Source organism: Nelumbo lutea, chromosome 5, assembly GCF_056320005.1.
Source record: "Nelumbo lutea isolate HS-2025 chromosome 5, American lotus-T2T, whole genome shotgun sequence".
Lineage (NCBI taxonomy): Eukaryota > Viridiplantae > Streptophyta > Magnoliopsida > Proteales > Nelumbonaceae > Nelumbo > Nelumbo lutea.
The window spans coordinates 73,577,989-73,598,727 of NC_142688.1; the positions used below are offsets into that span (position 1 = coordinate 73,577,989).

Sequence of the window (20,739 nt, forward strand, 5' to 3'; positions counted from 1 at the left end):
AGAATTTGCCTTGGGCTTCAACTAAAGATGAAAATCTCCACAAAACCTCTCCAAAAAGCCTCCTATCTGGGCTACATAAGCTGCTAATTGATCAGCCGATCAGTTCTTCATACACACTGTGCATGGGCTAAGAAAGGAGAAAGACATTGAAGGTGAGAACCTGCTTTGATACAAAGTTGTGAAACACACCTGCAACAATTGGAGATAAAGAAAAGAAAAACAGAAGAGAAGAAGAAGATTGAAGAAGATGGGAGAGAGAAAAGTAAAGGAGGAAGAAGATGGAAGAAAGGGAAGAAGAAGATAGAGAGTTCTAAACCTCTCTTCAGCCCCCAATGGTCTCTTTTATTCTTTTGTTGTAAAAAATAAAGACAATTACATGAGTGCCCTTAGTAGGGCGTCCATCACTAAAGACAACAAAAAAAAAAAAATAAAAATAAAAAAGAAAGAAACAGGCCTATAACTAAGGCCCACTACCTACTAACACAAGCCATAAATAACTTAAAGATAAATAAAGAAAATAAGGCCCATTCGGCCCATTCTCACTACAATTCTCTTGTGAGTTTTCCGTATTATTACATGCTGCTGTATTACTTTTGATTGATATATGCCCATGGTATGTGATTTCATGGCTGATTCCACAACAAAGTAGAATTGGCTTAATGGAAAAAGAATCATATTCTTGAAGTTGCTCATTCTATTCTTTTTGCATTGCATGTTCCTACACAGTTCTGGGGTTGTGTTATCTTAACTGTTATCTATCTAATTAACCGGATGCCTTTAAAGGTTCTTGGGTTCAAAGGTCCTAATGAAAACATGTTTATATGTTTCTTCAGGTTTTTGGCTGTACTTGTTATGTTCATATTCCTAGTTCTCATTGATACAAATTTGAACCTAAGGTGACAAAATATATATTTCATGGTTATGCTTCCACATAGAAAGGTTATTTCTGTTATGATCTTGTTAGTGGTAGCTGCTTTGTTTCTATGGGTACTATTTTTGTTGATTCTACCCCCTTCTTTTCTCTCAGTTTTGTCTAGAGGATCAAATGCAGCTATCCTAATTGATCACATCAAAGAAAGTATTTTCCACAGTATTCAAAGCTCTAAAGCCTCTATTGGCTTCACAATCCTGTAGTCCGCTTCTAAAACCCAAGTCCCAATTGACCCCATTAGAGGACGAGGAAATGAACTAAACAATAGGCTCAGTGAATTAGAGAAGAGAGAAGTGAACCTAATCATCAACAAGAACTTGAGCTCCAAACGTGCATGATTGTTGTAAAAATTTTAGCTTCCACCAAAATCCTAGCCATTTGAAGAGAATCCTACTTCATCATTCTCCAATCAATAACCACAAATTCACCCACTGTATTTCCAATCACAGAAACACTTTATAGCACCAGGTGTGAAAATGTATTCCTGCTTCTTGAATCCACTGTTGTTTCATTGGTGAACTTTTTATCACCTTGGCCAACAGATACTAGTGTTCAATCCTCATTTCTGGTTCAAGCTTTTGCTTGTGTTCCATCTGAAAGACCTCAGCTTCCATTTCAGAGAAAATGAATGAAATAAACCAGAAGTCGTCCGCCTAATTCCTACATAACATTCTGTCTACCATTCTTTTGCAATCTAATCCCCAACATGCTTTACGTCTGGGTTTGAACCTATGAATCAACCTACTAAACAAGCCCTCAACAACTTTATATAATATTGCAGCTTACCAACCTTTGTAACCATCGCTAGCTTCATGGCTACTGCTTCCAGAAGACTTAGAGAAGAATGAGAATCTGCAACCACTGCTCATCTAGATTGAGATGATGCCATAACAACCATAGTGAACATGAAAATATAAACCAAGCCGTGGATCTATAGGCTGATCAAAGCTGATTATTTCTTGGGCCAAGAATAAACAGCTCACGCCATGGATCTATAGGCATTATTTTAGGGAAATAGAAGGCATCACACAGGGGCTGAACATTACAATCAATTGGGTAAGAAGGACTGCAAATGGGATGGCCGGTACTCTAGCAAAACAAGGGGTATATAGGCAACAGTTGCTTTGGGCGCAATTGTAACACAGGTAACTTGTGGGGATTGGAACTGACCCTTTGTATTATCAAGATTTAGCATCTCTTAATAAAAATTTTTCAGTTCTTCTTGTTGATAAAAAAAAGGAACACAAGCCATGGGCATTGAATCATTGATTTTATTTAAGAATTTGCAATCTATAAGATTTAAAGAAAACTAAATGACTCGTAGATAAATAGCTTAACAATTAAAATTCTCAAACAACTTCTAAAATAATAATCTCATAAGACTTTTTTTTTTTTCTTTTTAGTATTCATGCTCTTAGTTACTTATCAATAGGAATTTAGGAATTTTCAAATTTTGATCTTATATCCCAAATTTTGTCACGAATTCTTCAACTTCTAGAATACTTTCTAAAAACATTAAGGTGCTTCAGGTAGATTTGGTTATGAGACACTGTTTTCCTGTTTACTGGAGTGGAGAAAACCGACGTGTTCTAAGAGGTCACTGGTTTGCTCGTAAAGGAGGTCTTGATTGGCTTCCATTGCGTGAAGATGTTGCTGAGCAATTGGAGTTTGCATATCGCTGCAAGGTATTGTCGGTCACAGGGTTCATGATCATCTATTTCTTTAATCAGCATATTTGCTATTGCATCATTGTTCATCTTTTTCACTTACTAAGTACCTAAATTTATAGATGCATTTGAGCCTTGGTCATACCAACTACCATAGTTAATTAAAAATGTTAGTGGAATGAAAATGATAAGTTCTTACAAATGGAAAGTATTTTGGAAAATTCAGACTTTCATGGAAAAACATTGTGAAATCTGTAGTAAAATTTTGAAACTCCTTGGAAATTTATTGAAAATAATATTCATTATTCCTTTTATCAATAAAATAATATTATAGAAAATTATGAAAAAACTAGTAGTTAGTTTTCCTTCTCTTTCTCTACTTTGTGCTTGCAGTTTTTTTGTACACAGTATATAACTGTTATGTTTGAAGTTGTTATTTTTTTATGGGGAAAAGTTTTGTTGGCTTAAAAGTGCTTTTATCATTGGTTTTTTGACTAGCTAAAACTGAGAAGTAAGGTCAAATAGATAAGTAGTGGTTCATATATATGTGGCATTTTGATTATTACTTTTTTTTGTTCTATTTTGTTTTTATTTAATATAAAAGTTATTTAAATATGGATGTGCTTGTTATGCTTATTAAAATTGTCTATTCTTTTGTAGGAAATGTTACAGTGGGATCAGGGGTCATTACAAAAAATAATCACATTGAAGTATCACTTTAAACTAAAAGTTACAGATACACATACCCTCTCATAAAACAAGGGCTTGAAGAAGGAATGGTAACTAGAGGAGTGCATACGCTTCGTAATGAATTTATTCTTTAGGTGATACTTTTATGTATGTGGGCTAGGAAATTAACCTCTGTCTTTATAGAAAGTAAAGTGTATCCAAAACAATGTGAATCATATAAAATAACTTGGAAATATGCTATGGAACATTTTAGGTACATATTGTCTGCTCTATGCTATTGGGATCTAAGGATTTTGTTAGAAATATTAATAAATTGATCAATTTTAAACCATGACTAATGCATGGAAGTACAGGAGAAGATCTGCGGAATTACAGTTTAGTAGATGTTATGGCTCCTGATGGTGGTATGGTTACACAGGATGTGTAGTTGATCCCAAATAATAGGGACTGAGCTCTGTTGAGTGTCCACACATGGAAGCTTGATATCTACTAATTCAATTCAAGAACTGTACTCTGATAATTAATTCACATGCATGGTAATTATCACTTCATCCATACCCAACTATGAGATTATACAGTGATTTTTTTTTTCCGCATTCTACAAGGACATGTTTGAAATATTCGGTCAGGATTCTGCAATGGTCTGTCAATGTTCTGATGTTCACTGTCATTACATGTATTTTGGAAGCTAGTCAAACTAATTGCACTTGTAAATTTTCAGATAAAAATAATATATCATCAGTCTGCCAATAGAATCAATATTCACAGTAATGGATATGCTGTTTGTTCACAATGTTGATTGTTCTAGTCCGTTTTTATCTATCACCATTCATGTTATAATATTGCTGTTAATACTGTCCCCTAAATAAATAAATACATAAGAATTGAAAATGGTATTGGGAATCCTATTGCATCCAGGTCTGGCATCGGAGGACGTTTCAGCCATCGGGTCTTTTTGCAGCACGAGTAGATTTACAAGGCTCTACTCAAGTATGTACTTAATTATTCTTTTATGACAAGAAGCTCATTCCTTTGATGACAATATACTTTTCCATGTTTAATAAACACCTTTTCTTGCAGGGCTTGCATGCTCTTTTCACTGGAGAAGATGATACTTGGGAAGCTTGGATGAATGCTGATGCCTCTGGTTTTTCTAGCATTGTTGGTTTAAGAGGAAGTGGAATTAAATTAAGGCGTGGATATTCTCCATCTGGATCTCCAAAACCTACACAGGTTTGCTGTCTTGTCAATGCACATCATCATTGTGTTTTCTGTTTCTTTTATTACCATTTAATAGTAGACTCTGGTTATAGAGTACATGATGATCTCTATGCCTATTCATGCTTTCCGGTAGAAGAGAATCATCAGAAATTGTAGAGAAGCAACCATTGTTGTTTGGAAGACCAGAACTTTGCCTTGGAATGCATTAACAGGGTGATTAAGAAATGGTCAATTCATCATGTGGGTGTGGATTGTGGTGAGTAGGATTCCACTTCATGCTTGGGCTTTCCACATTTCAAAGAGGTTGGAAACTCATTTGGGCAGTTTGCGTTCATAGATGATAGAAACTAGACCTGGGAGGATCTTTGGCACACAATAATCCTGATTGAAGTGGACATCATGATGACTTAAGGTTTGCAGGAGTGATTTGAGTTAGACATAATTATCAAGGGAAAAGATTTAGCCATAGATGTAATTGATCAGCACAGTTTAATTTCAGAAGAGTGGGGAGTTGAAGATGATGACATGGCAGGCTTTGGAGGTTATTTTGCAAATGTAGTTCAAAAGATAGAAATGTGGCTGGTGGTATTTGGGAAAGGAATATGGATTGGTATGAGCTCCTGGTTTTTGAAGCTGTGTATAAATTTGGATCATTGCTTTAATTTGGTAGGCAGGTCACTTGTTAAGGGTTTGTGTTTGTGGGCTGTAAGTGGCAGCTACTTTTCTGATTTGTCAAGAAAAGGGTTGTGTGTTTGGAATAGGGATAATCTAAATATCAGAATAGATCAGAATAGGGACCAATTGAGAATTGGTCCCTTTGAGTTCTCTCACGTTGGAGGCAGTGGATGGTTGAACTAAGAAATCTAAATAGAATCTTTGTCATTAGAAGTTGCTCTTAAAGATCCGTCCAGGTATATTTAATGCCTCATGACTGATACAGCTTGGTAGATGGGTTCTTCATTTTTTTACTGTAGGAGATCTTCTGAAAACCCTAGAGGTGAGACTGAGTCTGCACCGCTAAGTTTGACCAATGGTGATGGTAAGTATAACTAACTCGGATATTCAGTCAGATGAAAGTGCAAATCTTGAGGGATTGAGTACAGTTGCTGGTTGAACTTCTCAATGGTGTTATCTTGGTTTCTGAATGGTTTGGTGGAAGATGAACTGTGGATTAGAATCTAATGATGTTGCTGATCTTTCTTTGGAAGAAACTTTGATCAGAGGTTGTTGTATTGTGGAGGAGAAGAGGAATTGGGTTTTGGGCTGTTTTTCTATTGCTTTGCTGTCTGGTATAGTGACAAACATGTTTAAAAGAGTTGGTAGTCAGTAGATTGTTGCACTCTTTGCTTTGGTGATATTTTATCATCAGAGATTGCATCCTTTCTCTTTTCCTTTTTCTTTAATAAATATTTTTCTTAACCGTCAAAAGAAAAGTTGTTTTGGGTCTTTTCTTGGACTTGTTCAGATCTGCAGGGAGAGAGGAATTGAAGATAGTTTTGTTGGAAAATTTGGTGGCCAAGTTAATGACACAGGACTTTTTGGGGGTTTGATTAATGAGAAGTGATTTTGATGCTGCCAAGGCTGGTGAGGTATCATCTAGCAGAATTGTAGTTGTGGTGAGGAAGGATGTTTATGGCAAGAAAAAGGACAAGTGAGGTAAGTGGTCTGATATTCTGACAACAATTAGTAAGATACATTTGTACTTGGGTTGGGTTAAGAAATTTTCAGAGTGCTAAAAATTGTGACATTATCAGAAGTTAACAGCAAAGGATGGTGGCAATATTGCTAAGGAGAATTTTACAAGTAGTGGCAATTGATTTATAGGTTTCAAAAAATATTATGTATTGCATATTACAAATGTGTTTTCAAGGTTGAAGATTGTTCTGTGTGGAGCAGGTCCATGTAAAATGTTTAGAATAATTTATAAAAGAGAGATGTCAAAGACAGTGCCATAGAACAGGTAAATCTGAGAGGCAGTCATTGTTTCACAATTCACTGATTAATTGTAACATTGTAGGGTCTTTCAAGGTGAGGAATAAAGAGTACAATGGGCAGGGGGATTTTGGGAATCCATTGCTGGATAGGGCTGAAGATGAAGATTTTGGTGATGAGAATAATTTCAGAAACAGTACTAAGGGTGACTTTAATCAAATCAAAAGTTTTAGAACCAAGCCATCTTGTGATGGTTCAGTGAAGAATTCCATCATTATCTTACAGTCAGAATATGCAAGAAAACCTTTTAAGGCACTAGAAATAATATAGAAGAATATCACTAAACCCTCTTTGAAGTGGGATTAAGCTTGCAGGTTGTAGAGGCCTTGGGTTATTGCAGAGGTATTTTTTGGTGGTGCAAGATAAAGTTTTTTTTTTTTTTTTTCTTTGAGTTGTTCTTGCTTCTTGATTAATAAAGATAGGCTTGGATTAAGTTTTGTTGCTAAAGGGGGATGAATGTATACATGGGCTGTTTTGTTTTGTTCTGTGTGGGTTTGTTTTGGGAGGTTGTTTGCTTTAAGTCATTGAATTCTTTTCTAGGTAGTTTGTCAGATGGTTATTGATGGGTTCCAATTCTGGGAAGTTCTTATTTGGATGGGTTTGGCTGAAGTTTATTTCCTGTTCTCTCTCTATGATTTCTCATCACCAGCTCCTGGATTCTCCTTTTGTTTCGATAAATTCTCATTTACAGTAAAATACTATACTTTTTTTTTCATCAATAACGTTGAATTTTATTTAATATATAAACAAAAGATGTACATATATACATGCATTCATTTGAGAGATAAGACATCATATCTCTCACCTCTCTTTCATACTGTTACGCCCAGAACATTTGATCTCTCCCCAGTCCCCACCCCATCTCTTTTTTTTTTTTTTTTTATCAGCAAAGTGAGAATTTTATTCAATTAATTTAATTAAATTAGAGTTGCATCAGAAAGAGCGCAGACATTTCAACAGAAAATGTTACATTAAAGCCCAAAAAAGCTGTTGCCTTTGAACTCCCTGTTTAGCTAGAGAGTCGGCCATTCCATTTGCAGTTATCCTGACCCATGTGAATGAGGCATCAAGTTCCCTTGCTATGCTTACTATCTCCCTTAATGGATGTCTGTAGTTCCAAGGAACGTTACTGCTTGGATTGGTCCAAGATATCACTGTTTTTGAGTCCCCTTCTATCTCCAAGTTCTTAAGTTAAGCTTGCTTGGCAATCTTTAGCCCTTGCGGCAGGGCTCCTGAGTACAAAGCCAACACTTTCTTGAGGAATCTCTAATCACACAACCAATGCCTTCCATACCTGGGTTTCATATAGAGCTCCCATCAAAGTTCAGCTTTAACTTATTGGGGCCTAGGGGCTTCCATTCCATCACTTTTCTTTCCTTCTCAGCAGTGCATGCCACTTCAGTCCAGGCTCTTACAATATCAGTAATTGGGATATTTTAAAAGAGCTGGAGTGATTTTACCCAGAGAGCAACTTTTATCTCTGGACTCCACAATAGCCTCTTTTGGCCTATGCTTCTCATTGAAGATTATTGTATTCCTTTCCTCCCATATTGTTCACACCACTGCAGCCCTTGCTGATTTCCACATAACCCTTCCTCTTTTTGTTGGTTGCCGTAGAAAGTTTGGTTCAAAGAGGCTTACTACATCTTGGGGAGCACTCCACCTGCAACCAAAGAGAGCATAGAGATTCCCAAATAAAAAGAATAAAAGGGCAATGGATCAATAAATGAGGTAGGGGTTCACCATTTGCAGAGTAAAGGATGCACATATGAGGGGAGAGGCATTTATTGGGCCTCTTTTTTGAAGCATGTCGCAAGTATTTATCTTCCCAAGAAACACCTCCCCAGTCCTCATCTCTTGCTTTGCTAAAGCATCAGCCATGCTGTTAGCTGTCTTTTGTACCCATTGAAATCTCACTTCCATGCCATTTATTCAGCCATCTAGGCTTCTTTATCTCATTCCTATAAGACCAAAGAGCTACCTCCCTGCTCTGCAACCACCCTATCACCTATGTACAATCTCCTTAAATGATCAATTTGCTCACATTCATGTTCCTTGACCATTACACTTGTTTTATCACAAACATAATTTCATTCCTAAATGGGTCTCCTACACTAACCAGGCTTTGATAGCATAGCAACAATATGACCTTCCTCATCACTAATCAGGTTTTGATAGTCTTTATCAAGGATGTTTCTCCCACATCCTTTCATTTTTTAATGATTCCATCAGTTGAGAAGGATGAAAAGCTCTCCTAGGATTTTATCTTGAATGTTGGGTTGCATGCGAAGTTGAACTAGCTTCTACTTCTAGAAGCTAGTTATATGTGGACCAACTTCTCAGAGAATCCCATTTGTTCAAAATTGGAAAGTTTTCTGTTTTTCTTAGACTGATAGGAACATTGGGAAGGGTTGACTTCTAGAGCCTCTCCTAAGTTAGTTTTTGACCAAAGGCCATATAGTCAAGAAGTGGTGGGGGGAAGGGGGTGGGCCTGTGTCACCCCATTTAGATTTGAAAATATGTTGCTTACTCAGTTTGGGTCTACACAAAAAGTGAATAAATGGTGGAGGGAGGGAGTAAACAATGTGAGATTCCAAAAAAGAGATACATCAGTTGAAGGCTAAAATGGAGTGGAATAGGGAGGATTTTGAGTAAAACAAGGGTGTACACTTCAGCACCCCTTCCCATCCTCTCTAATCCTTTCTTTATGTTTTGTTTTTTTTTTCTCTTTTCTTTTTGTTTCTCTCAAAATTTGAAAGGGAACAGATAGAATAGAAATTTAGTAGCTTGGCACACAGGTTTGAATGCCTTTTGAAAGCTGAAGTGCTGTAGTTGAAGTAGCAGAAGAAAGAAGAAGACCAAGAGATGCTGAGAATGTCGAACTGAATAACCCAGTCGATAGTACTATTATTTATATTAGAGTATAGTACAATGTTACAGAAAAATACTGGAATGCTCCTGATTAGTGATGGGACACCCAGACAACTTAAAACGCTAAACAAACTTAGGCCCATTAACACAGGCCCAGTACATAATAACTTAAACTCAGATACAGACTAATAAGGACTCTTATCAACCGAACCATCAATACATAAAAAAACCTTCAACCTAACACTCCCCCTCAAGCTAAGCATGGATGTCAATCATGTTTAGCTTGCCAAGAAGTTCCATGAACTTTGTTGCAGCCAACCCTTTAGTCAGTGCATCTGCAATTTGCATCTCAGATGGAATGTAAGGAATGCAGAGTTCTCTTGAGACTATTCTCTCTCTAACAAAATGTCGATCAATCTCAATATGTTTTGTCCTGTCATGTTGCACAGGGTTATTTGCAATGTTGATGGCAGCCTTGTTATCAATACAGTTTGAGAGGACCCTCAACTTTAATACCAAGCTCATTAAGAAGGGTCCTGAGCCATAGGAGTTCAGCAACCTTGTGAGCCATAGCTCGATATTCTGCTTCCGCACTTGATCTAGCAACTGCATTCTGCTTCTTACTGCGCCATGTGACCAGGTTTCCTCCCACAAATTTACAATATCCTGAAGTTGATTTTCTGTCTCGAACAGAACTAGCCCAATCTGCATCAGTATAAACTTCAATTTCAATTCTATTGTTTTTCCTAAATAGAATTCCCTTTCCTGGGCAAGTCTTCAAGTACCTGAGAATCCTTTCAACTGCTTTCATATGAGGGATTTTTGGAGAGTGCATGAACTGACTGACAACATGCATAGCATAAGCAATATCTAGCCGAGTGAGGGATAAGTATATTAGCTTCCCTACCAATTTTTGGTATCTCTCTCTATCACAGTAGTCCTCCCCTACTGATTCCTGTAGGCCATGATTCTGTTCTATTGGAGTATCTACTGGCCTACACCCCTCATGCCTGTTTTCTCTAGGAGGTCAAGAACATATTTCCGCTGACATATGTGGATTCCCTCTCTTGACCTAGCAACTTCAATCCCAAGAAAATATCTCAAATGGCCCAAGTCTTTGATCTCAAATTCCGAAGCTAGAAACTCCTTTAGTCTTTTTATCTCTTCCAAGTCATTCCTGGTAATTACCATATCATCCACATAAACAATGAGTGCAGTAAGTTTGCTATCCTGTCTCCTTATGAACAAGGTATGGTCTGCACCACTTTGAGTGTACCCCACTTTCTTCATGGCCCCACAAATCCTCTTAAACCATGCACGGGAAGATTGCTTCAACCCATATAATGCTTTCCTCGGTTTGCACACCTTTCTACCAAAGTCATAGCCTGGTGGAGGTCCCATAAATACCTCTTCTTGAAGGTCACCATTTAGGAAGGCATTCTTCACATCCAGCTGATGAAGTTCCCATGAAAAATTTGTTGCTAGTGACAGTAGAACCCGAATTGTGTTGAGCTTTGCTACTAGGGAAGATGTTTTTTTGTAGTCAATCCCTTCTTTTTGAGTAAACCCCTTTGCCACAAGTCTGGCCTTGTACCTTTCAATGGACCCGTCCTCCCTGTGCTTTACAGTAAACACCCACTTGCACCCAACAGTGCTCTTCCGCTCTGGCAGATCCACTAATTCCCAAGTTCTTGTTTTCATTAGGGCTTTCATCTCTTCGTTCATAGCTTCTTTCCACCTTGGATCAGACACAACCTCTGAGTACCTAGAAGGAACACGTACAGAGGAAAAAGCATACACAAAGGAGTGATAGGCAGGAGATAAATGTGAGTAAGAAACAAAATCAGCAATGGGGTGCCGGGTGGTGCAAGAGCGGATGGGCTTACGGAGAGCAATAGGAAGATCCAAATTAGAAGTATGTGAGTTGGAATTACCTTGGATTGTAGAGACAGATTGATTCGAGTCCAACTGGTTGCTGTCATGAGGTTGGGGGCCCCTTTTTCTTCTGTTGTATGTGAGTATCTCTTTCTGTTGCCTACTGGAGCCTTCAGGAACATTTGCAGCATCAGGAGAGGTAACCGACACAATGGGAGCCTCGCCGGGTTGACCCGGAATGCCTCAACAAGGAGTAGAAGAAGAGGATGAAAGACCCGAGGCAGATAGGGGAACAAAAAAGGAGGGAGAATGAGAATCCTCTTCCATCCCACTAGTCTCCCCCTGAAGAGGATTCTGAGAAGACTGAAAATAGGATTGAGACTCAAAGAAGACCACATCTCTGGTGACATACTTTCTCTTGGAGACAGGGTCATAACACTTGTAACCCTTTTGTGTAGGAGAGTACCCCAAGAATATTCCCCTTTGTAGCCTTAGGATCCAGTTTGGTCTTCTTTGGATCCTTCACATGTATGAAACATATACAGCCAAAGACCCGAGGAGGAAGGGGAAAGTCTGGAAGAGTGGGACACAAAACAGAGAAAGGGGTTTTCATACCCAACACCTTAGATGACATCCGATTTATCAGATGTGATGCAGTAAGTACAGCTTGAGACCAGTATTGCTTGGGGACTTTGTGCTGGAATAGTAAGGCTCGAGCTATCTTCAATAGATGTCTATTCTTGCGCTCAGCAATCCCATTCTGCTGAGGGGTATTAGCACAGGATGACTGATGTAATATGCCAGCATCTTCCATGAATAAGTTCAAGGATTTTTCAAAGTATTCAACAACATTATCTGACTTGAATTGCTTAATCTTCTTATTAAACTGTGTTTCAATCATCTTGCAAAATGCCCTAGTTATCCATGGTACTTCATCCCGTCCTTTTAACAGGTAGATGCATGTGCATCGAGAGTAGTGGTCAATAAAATTGATAAAGTACTGGAAGCCATCAATAGAAACAATGGGTGAAGGGCTCTAGACATCAGAATGAACCAAATCAAAAGGAGCACAAATTTCATTACTGGAAATTGGATAAATAGTTCTACATTGTTTTGACATTTGACATACTTCACAAATTAAACTCTGACTTGAAATGCCCTTAAACAATTCGGGAAACAACATTTCTAATGAAGAGAAAGACACCTGACCTAGCCTAGCATGCCAAAGATGCAACCTAGCTATTGACTCCACACTCTTTGGACTACTAGCAGTAGATGCTTGTAAGGCTGAACCGATGTCTGCATCAAAATAGTAGAGGCCTCCATACTCATGACCGCATCCAATCGTTCTCCTCGTCAATCTGTCCTGGAAGACACAATGAGTAGGAAGAAAAGTTATACTACAGTTCAAATTTTTGGTAAGTTTTGAAACAGACAAAAGATTTGAGGTAAGACTGGGAACATGTAAAATTGATTTAAGAGAGAGGTCCTTGCTTAGGTCAACCACCCCCTTTCCAGAGATGGTGGAGAAAAACCCGTCAGCAACTCTCATCTTATCATGACCAGACAACAAATGATATGAAGAGAATAGGGAGGACATATGTGTCATGTGGTTAGTAACACCTGAATCAATAACCCAAGAAGTAGAGTCAATAGATCTAGTGGCACTGAAGGCAGAGACTGTACCTGATATGGCAAGAGATGTGGAAGCAAAAGAATTATTCCTTAGACGGGCTAATGCCCTGCTAAGGACCTCTACCTCACTAGTAGTGAAGCCGAAAGCACCAGTTCCAGAGGAATCAACAACCTGTCCCATAGGAGAAGAAGATACTATTGGTATATTCTGTAAGTTGTCACCATTGTTGCTGGTGACAAGATTCCCACTTGCCGCATGACCCTTCTGTTGTTTCTTGTCCTTTCTTAATGCAGCTGGCTTCAGGTGAGGGTACATGACCCGACACTTTTCTTTTACATGTCTCTCACCACCACAATGAGTACACTTGAGGTGCTTCTTGTCTGGATGTCTGTTTCCATTAGTAGAAACCAAGGCTGAATGTTCTCCAAATTGTTCAGTTGGTTGAGTCTGGGAGTCAACTTGCATCTCCTTTCTTCTGACTTTTTCATTCTTCCCCAGATAATAAACATGGTGTAACTCGGGCAATTCATCTCTCCCCAGAATCTGTGATCTTATACCCTTATACACTGGGTCCAAACCAGCCAAGAACTTGAAGGCTCTGCTCTCTTCAATCTGCTTATCATGTCTCTCCTTGTCCCTGGCATTTTTCTAATCTAATATCAAGTGATGGTCAAGTTCTTCCCAAAGACCTTCCAGAGTTGCAAAGTATGTGGCAACTGTCATATCACCTTGCCTTAAGGCAGCAATGTCTTGATTCAATCTGTAGATTCTAGCATTGTTTTTCTTCTGTCCATAGGTCTTAGGCACCTTTTCCCAAATCTTGGCTGCTGTAGGAAAGTGATGAACAGTCTTGGCAATACGAGGAGTCATAGAGGCAAGCAACCAGGACATAACTGTGGCATTCTCCTTGCGCCACACAACATACTCTGTACTGCCAACTTCATGTTCCTTCTTGCTCCCATCTAGGTAGCCTGTGAGATCACGAGAAGTAATAAACAGCATTGCGGAAACTAACCACACCCTGAAGTTGTATTCATCCAGCAGCACACTTGTAATCTGCAAGCTGTGCAGATTAGGGTTTTCCAGATTTGAAGACCTTGCCGCAGGTCTGTTATCCCTAGAAGAAACCTCTCTGGATATTGAAGACATCTTGACTGCAGCCTCTGTGTAGATGACACTGATTAAGACTAGCCGAAGCAGTTCTGAAGGTTCTGAACCAGTTCTGGAGCGGGTTCTGATTAGCCGAAGTGATCACAACAGGTTCTGAAGCAGTTCTGAACAGGTTCTGATTAGCCGAAGTGATCACAGCAGGTTCTGACAGCTCTCAACACAGTTTCAGACTTGCCGAGACTATCACAGTTCTGAAGCAGTTCAGTTATAGCAGCAAGTGAGGAGTTCTGGGCTGGTAACCGACCTGGAACTAAGGGCTCTCCACTATTGTGCTATGCAGGCTCCACTTGAACTTCAAGACTGCAACTGTAAAGAGAGTGCCCCTCCTTACAGCCAATACTAGGACTGCTGAAATCAGTCCTCAACTAGGTCTGTCCTATACAGACCTCTCTTAGCAGTCAAATAGCTGCTAACTACTAGAAACAGTCTAGTAGGACATCAGCTTCTGGGTCTTACTTCCTTTGTGCCCTACAACCAAGGGAAACCCTAGGTTCGAACTTTGTGTTGTTCTCCTGCAACCCTAGGGTTTCACAGCAGCAACCAAGATGAAAAAAAGAGGAAGAAAGACAACAGGAGAGAGGAGATGGCGTCCGCTATAACCAGGAAGGTGCTCAATGCTCTAATACCATGAAAGCTGAAGTGCTGTAGTCGAAGTAGCAGAAGAAAGAAGAAGACCAAGAGATGCTGAGAATGTCGAATTGAATAACCCAGTTTACAGTACTATTATTTATATTAGAGTATAGTACAATGTTACGGAAAAAGACTGGAATGCCCCTGATTAGTGATGGGACACCCAGACAACTTAAAACACTAAACAAACTTAGGCCCATTAACACAGGCCCAGTACATAATAACTTAAACTCAAATACAGGCTAATAAGAACTCTTATCAGCCGAACCATCAATACATAAAAAAACCTTCAACCTAACACCTTTCATGAGAAATGTTTGGTTTTCCAAAGCATCTTCGATCATTAGCATAGTTATCAAGGCGACACCTAGCCGCCTGCCTAGGCGACGAGGCTCCCTTGGAGGCTCGCCTCGCCTAATCGCCAAGCAATTTTCTATAGTGTGTTATAAAAAAGCTTTAATTCTTAATTTTTTGAGGTTATAATTATAAAATAGACATTTTTAAACGAAAATATTAATTTTGTGTGTTTATATACTAATTTCTTTTTATTATTTTCTTATTTGTTAGGGTTTAATCAACACAAACATTGCTAAATGCTGTATTGAACCCTCAAAGACTTTAAAACCTGAACCAATAAGTATGGAAGAACATAAAATGTTGTCCAATCAACACATTTCTTCTTTTTCTTTAATAATTTTGTGTGTATATACTAATTTCTTCTTCCACCTTTTCTTTTCTTCTTTTCCTATAACAGAAATAGGGGTTGAGCCCCTATATTTTTTTGATTTTCTATACTTTAACATGAAGTTTATACTTTTCTTATGAAAATTATGGATATTTATTAAGGAAATACGATTATGGAGCCTAGGAAACTACCCTAGGATACATGTTTTTACTTAAAAAAAAATCCATTGCCTAGGCGACTAGGCACCCTCTTGTTGCCTAGCCTCACCTTGGTGCCTTGAAAACTATGATCATTAGTATGAGCATCTCTTCGTTTTTCAAACCATTTGGTAATATAGAGAAAAAGTTCTATAGATGCATGGAATATAAATTCATGAAGTTTGAAGTTAATGAATGAAACCCTAACCTTCAGGTTGGTCCTTGGTTACTATCTGGAAATTCTTTCTCCAGCACATGATTGAAGATCTTCGCAATACTTCTGCTTTCAAAATAAGGTGATACATCCAGGGAAAACTTTTCAAAAAACCTTTCGTTGTTTTCTCGCCTTAAATTCTATACTGAAGAAGGTTAAGCTTTAAGTCATATAGCAGACAAATAGAGAAAACAAATGCCAACTACAAAAAAGAAAATACAGATGTATGAATATAAAGCAAAGACCATATAGCAGACATAAAGCAAAGCTGATTCTTAGATCTCTAGAATCCATTTATTTGATCTATTGATAATGTTGAAATGTATTCCTGTAGAGGGAAGTTTTGTCTTTTGAATATAGCTTTAAGAATCACTTAACCAGGGCGTTTATATAATTTGTGCATAATTATAAATGAAAATAAAGTTTAGGTCAACAAGAGGGGAAGACTGGTTAAAATCTTCTCCCTTTGAGACCCTTGTCTCTCTTTCTTTTCTTCTTGTTCTCTACTGCAACAAGTTCTTTTCTTACACCTTTTCTCACATTTCCTTCTCTTTCCTCACTTTGCCCTCATGTTTACATATGGTATCAGAGCTGTGAACTCGATTGTCACTGTTCACACTCTTTTTTACCTCGTAGGAGTTGAGGCTCACCTTTTCCAATACAAACAGGAAAAGGAACTTGAAAGGACTGGTCGTCCCTTAGGAAAAGAAGCTTTAATGCCTCTAGTTGGTCTGTTTGAAGCATTTGAGGTGGTGTGCTAATTCATCAGGATTAATTTTCTGAGATCATGCTAAATACAGCCTTATATGCTGGCCAGGCAACCGTAGGGACAAAAAAAATGCTGTACAAATTTCCTCCTGTCATTCTGTTCCAATTCAAGGTGTATTCATGTCGAATAGCCATTTTCAGGAATATAATGTAGTTGATAGAGTATCATTGATTTTGTGACTTGTTCTAACACAACCCTATTTGAATTTCGTCAAACAAATTTTGCATTTATCAAACAAATTTTTGTTTGTAATGAAAATCAGTTTCTACTTTGCTCAACTTTTTAGTCCTTTTCAGGATGAATTACGTCAACAGAAAGAGGAAGAAATGGATGACTACTGTTCCCAGGTGTGTACCCCCCCTAGTGCTTCAGTACCTTCTGCCTTCACGTGTGTGGTTTATATTCTTTTTCAGAGACTCCTCATTGAGGATATCCAAAGAAGCACTGACCCTCTTTTGGGCATGAGGTTTGGACAATCTTAGACTCAAAGAGGATACATGACTTGTGTTTATATAGTCAATAGATTCCTTTTTGGTATTGAAATGTTTTCTCAACAGTTCTCTACTGTAAATTTCCCTTTTTCACTTGATAAGACTAATTTTGATTGAGTTGTCTAATGAGGACTGTAATAAGTCCAATTTCTGCTGTAAAATTAATGAGAAAGATAACAAAAACGAAGAAGAAGAGAGAGAATAGAGAGAAGAGATAAACAGAGGAGAGAGATGAGAGGAGTGTGGGTTGACAAGAGTTGCCGCCCCACTCAGATATTTATATTAGCAACATAAATAATGCAGCAATTACACTAATGCCCCTCCTGCTTACATAACTGAAATAAACTAACATAACTAATATCACTAACAACCACCTAACAACAAATATAAAACATAAAACAAGCAAGGTTTAAAATGTCAATGTCGATGAAAATGTCGCTCACCCAAATAAAGGACATGTCGAAATGTCGGAAGTGTCGAATGGAAATATTGTAAAAAGTATAGACATTGGTGAAATATTGTGAAATATATGGAAATATGCACTAATAGTTTGTGAAATGATAAAAGAAACCTAATTACACCTTTCTATACTATTATCATATTCCAAACCATCATAGAATATTTTAACATTTTATTAGTATGAAATAATATTACATGCATGCATCTCTTTTGGTTCTAATAAATAATTAGAATAAAATCATATAAACCTTTTAATATTTGTATTATTATAAAAATATTTTATTTATGCATTTTATTTTATTCTAATAATTAATTAGTTTAATCATTTTTATATTTTGTTTTTTCTGAGTATTTTATATTTAGTACTAATCTTCGTATTATTTATTCATTTTTATTGGATTTTATAATGAGGGTCTACAATATTACCATATAAACCATTTAATATTTTTATCATTATAAATAATTTATTTATGCATTTTATTTTATTCTAATAGGTAATTAATTTAATCATTTGTTTTTATTTTTGTTTTCTAATGAATATTGTATATTTTATCTCAAATATTAATTTTCTTATTATTTATCCATTTTTAGTGGCTTTTGTAGTAAGGGTCTACAATATTACAATAGACCTTCATGTACTGTAATAAGATTGAAATAATGATTCTATTTATAAGTTTTCAATTATGAGGTCTATATTACAATAGATCCTCTTGCATTGTAACATGTTTATAAAGGTGTTTTAAAGATTCCATTTCAGGGCTTGCTATTGTGATGGTCTATAGGCTTTCATAGACCATCATGGACTGCAGCAAGTCTTTAAAGTTTAAACAAACTTAAGTTAAGGCTTAAGGATTCAATTATTCATTCGAACAAACCCTTTAGCCACCTAAAACCTCGAAGAGACCCAGAGTGTGTCTATAAGCAGTGAGCAGCAAACCAACACTCAATGAAGCCCTTCAAGAAATGACAAAGATAAAGAGCATTCTCCTTGACTTCGAGTTTACACCTTCCCCCCCCCCCCTCTCTCTCTCTCTTCTTTTTCACGAGTTTTTCGTGGTTATTCACCGTGAGAGAGAAATAGGGTTATTGCATACTTGAGAGCAATTTTTCATAAGTCGAACTTCCTGCTTCCAAGTAAAAGGTATTTTAGCTCATGGCCAAGGGTATAGACCACTCTTGTGCTTGGTTAGACCCTGAAGTTGTAGTGCACTAGCTCCATGTAGACAAGCTAAAAACCTCTTCTTTTTTCCCCCTTTAACGTCTCTGTTTTTTTTTTCCTCTTTTTATTTGACATGAGATGTTTGTAGTTGGAATATATGCTGAGTTGTCGATATATACTTGGAAATATTTCAAAATATTATACGTTTTTTTTTTTGTTTTTTGGAACGATATGGTCGACATTTACCGAAATGGTTAAAACATTGACCGATATATTGTATTTTTTTAATTCATGTGAAAGTTTATGTCGCTTGGTCTTGACGTTGACATATGTTAGGCGGCATTTCTGAAATTTCGCTACATTTTAAACCATGAAAGCAAGTAATAGTAGCAATGGGGACCACAATAAATAAATTGACAGCAATATAACAACATTATTTCTCTATATCTCTACACTCCCCCTCAAGTTGGGAATAGATATTAATCATTCCCAACTTGCATAAATCTGTTTCCGACTTGGTCATAGTAACTACCTTGGTGAAGAGATCATCAAGCTGCATATTGGAGGCAATATATGGAAGACACACTTCTTAAGAGGCAACTCTTTCTCTAATAAAGTGTCGATCCACTTCAATATGTTTAATTCTGTCATGCTGTATTGGATTATGGGCAATGTTAATAGTAGTTTGATTATCACAATTCAACATCAAGGGCTTCTCATAAGCAATGCCCAATTCCTCAAACAAGGACCTCAACCATAATACTTCAGCCACACCATGTGCCATGGATCTGTATTTTGCTTCAGCACTGGAACAAGCTACAATATTTTGTTTCTTACTTCTCTAAGAGACAAGGTTTCCTCCAACAAAGACACAATACCCAGAAGTAGACCTCCTGTCATCAACACAACCAGCCCAATCAACATCTTTCTAAGCTTCTATCTTCATGTGACCATTATTTTTGAAGAGTATGCCTCTTCCTGAACATCTCTTCAGGTAATTAAGTATCCTCTAAACTGCAAGAAGATGAGTGGTTCTAGGTGAATGCATATACTGGATAACAACATTGGCCGCAGAAGAAATGTCGGTTCGTGTGAGGCAAAGATAAAGAAGCCAATCTCACGGGTATCACTCCCTTTCACCACAATATCATCCATATAAGCAAATAGCAAGTAGAGTCAAGGAGGAGTCTATTTTCTTAATGAAAAGAGTGTGATCTAATTGAGCTTGGACATAGCCAAATTTTTCAAGAGCTAGTCTAAATCTGTCAAACCCTCTTGGCAACTGTTTTAGTCTATATAAGACTTTATTCAATACGCAGACCTTCATCCCTGTTTTTGTACTATACAATCCAGGAGGTAACTCCATGTACACCTCCTCTTGCAAATCACCATTGAGGAAGGCATTTTTAACATCCATTTGGAACAATAGCCATGAGAAATTTTCTGCAATAGACGGTAAGACTCTGATAGTGTGCATCTTGGCTACTAGTGCAAAGGTCTCCAAATAGTCTATTCTATAAGTCTGTGTAAACCCCTTTCTACCTAATTTGGCCTTATATCACTCAACAAAGCCATCAACATTATGTTTCATTGTAAACACCCATTTGCATCCAACTGGTTTCTTCTCTTTAGGCATCAACTAGCTCCCATGTATTGTTTTTGAGAAGAACATCCATTTCTACCTTCATGGCATCCTTCCACTCAGGCACCAATAAGGCTTCTTGCACTGTCCTGGGAATGTGAATAGAAGAAATAAATGCCAACAAGGATTTATAGGATGAAGACAAATGATCATAAGTTAGAAACTGAGAAATACAATGTGTTGTAGATGAGGTACAACTGTGCTTCCCTTTGCAGATTGCAATTGGAAAATCAAGATCATCTAATAAGGGAGAAGGCTCAGTAATGGAAGGCATCTCATCAGACTCAGTGATGGGAGGTATCTCATTTGCAGTGGGATGTAAAGGAGATGTGGTACTTGGATCTGGAGCCGCAAAGGAAACTGGAGTTGGCCTGGACTACTGAGGACTGAAATCAACCTGTCTCCACTGCTTGTGAAACACCCTCAAATCCCTACACTTT

At 37.6% G+C, this 20,739-nt stretch overlaps 1 protein-coding gene across 15 annotated transcripts in view; it reads left to right on the plus strand.

The window, feature by feature from the left end:
* The window catches only part of SGR2 (shoot gravitropism 2 (SGR2)), a 135,340-nt gene that overhangs the window by 18,869 nt on the left and 95,732 nt on the right, over positions 1-20,739 (plus strand). For 12 of the 15 annotated variants that reach the window (XR_016099463.1, XR_016099462.1, XR_016099461.1 and 9 more), the window contains 4 exons: positions 2,461-2,616; positions 4,207-4,278; positions 4,369-4,521; positions 16,845-16,895. Coding sequence is in view for 12 of the 15 variants with exons in the window: in XM_088945919.1 (XP_088802045.1) it covers positions 2,461-2,616; positions 4,207-4,278; positions 4,369-4,521; positions 16,845-16,895 (432 nt within the window). In the remaining 3 variants the exon portion in view is untranslated. The remainder of the gene's footprint in view (positions 1-2,460; positions 2,617-4,206; positions 4,279-4,368; positions 4,522-16,844; positions 16,896-20,739) is intronic. The other 3 variants (XM_088945927.1, XM_088945929.1, XM_088945928.1) reach the window with 1 other exon arrangement.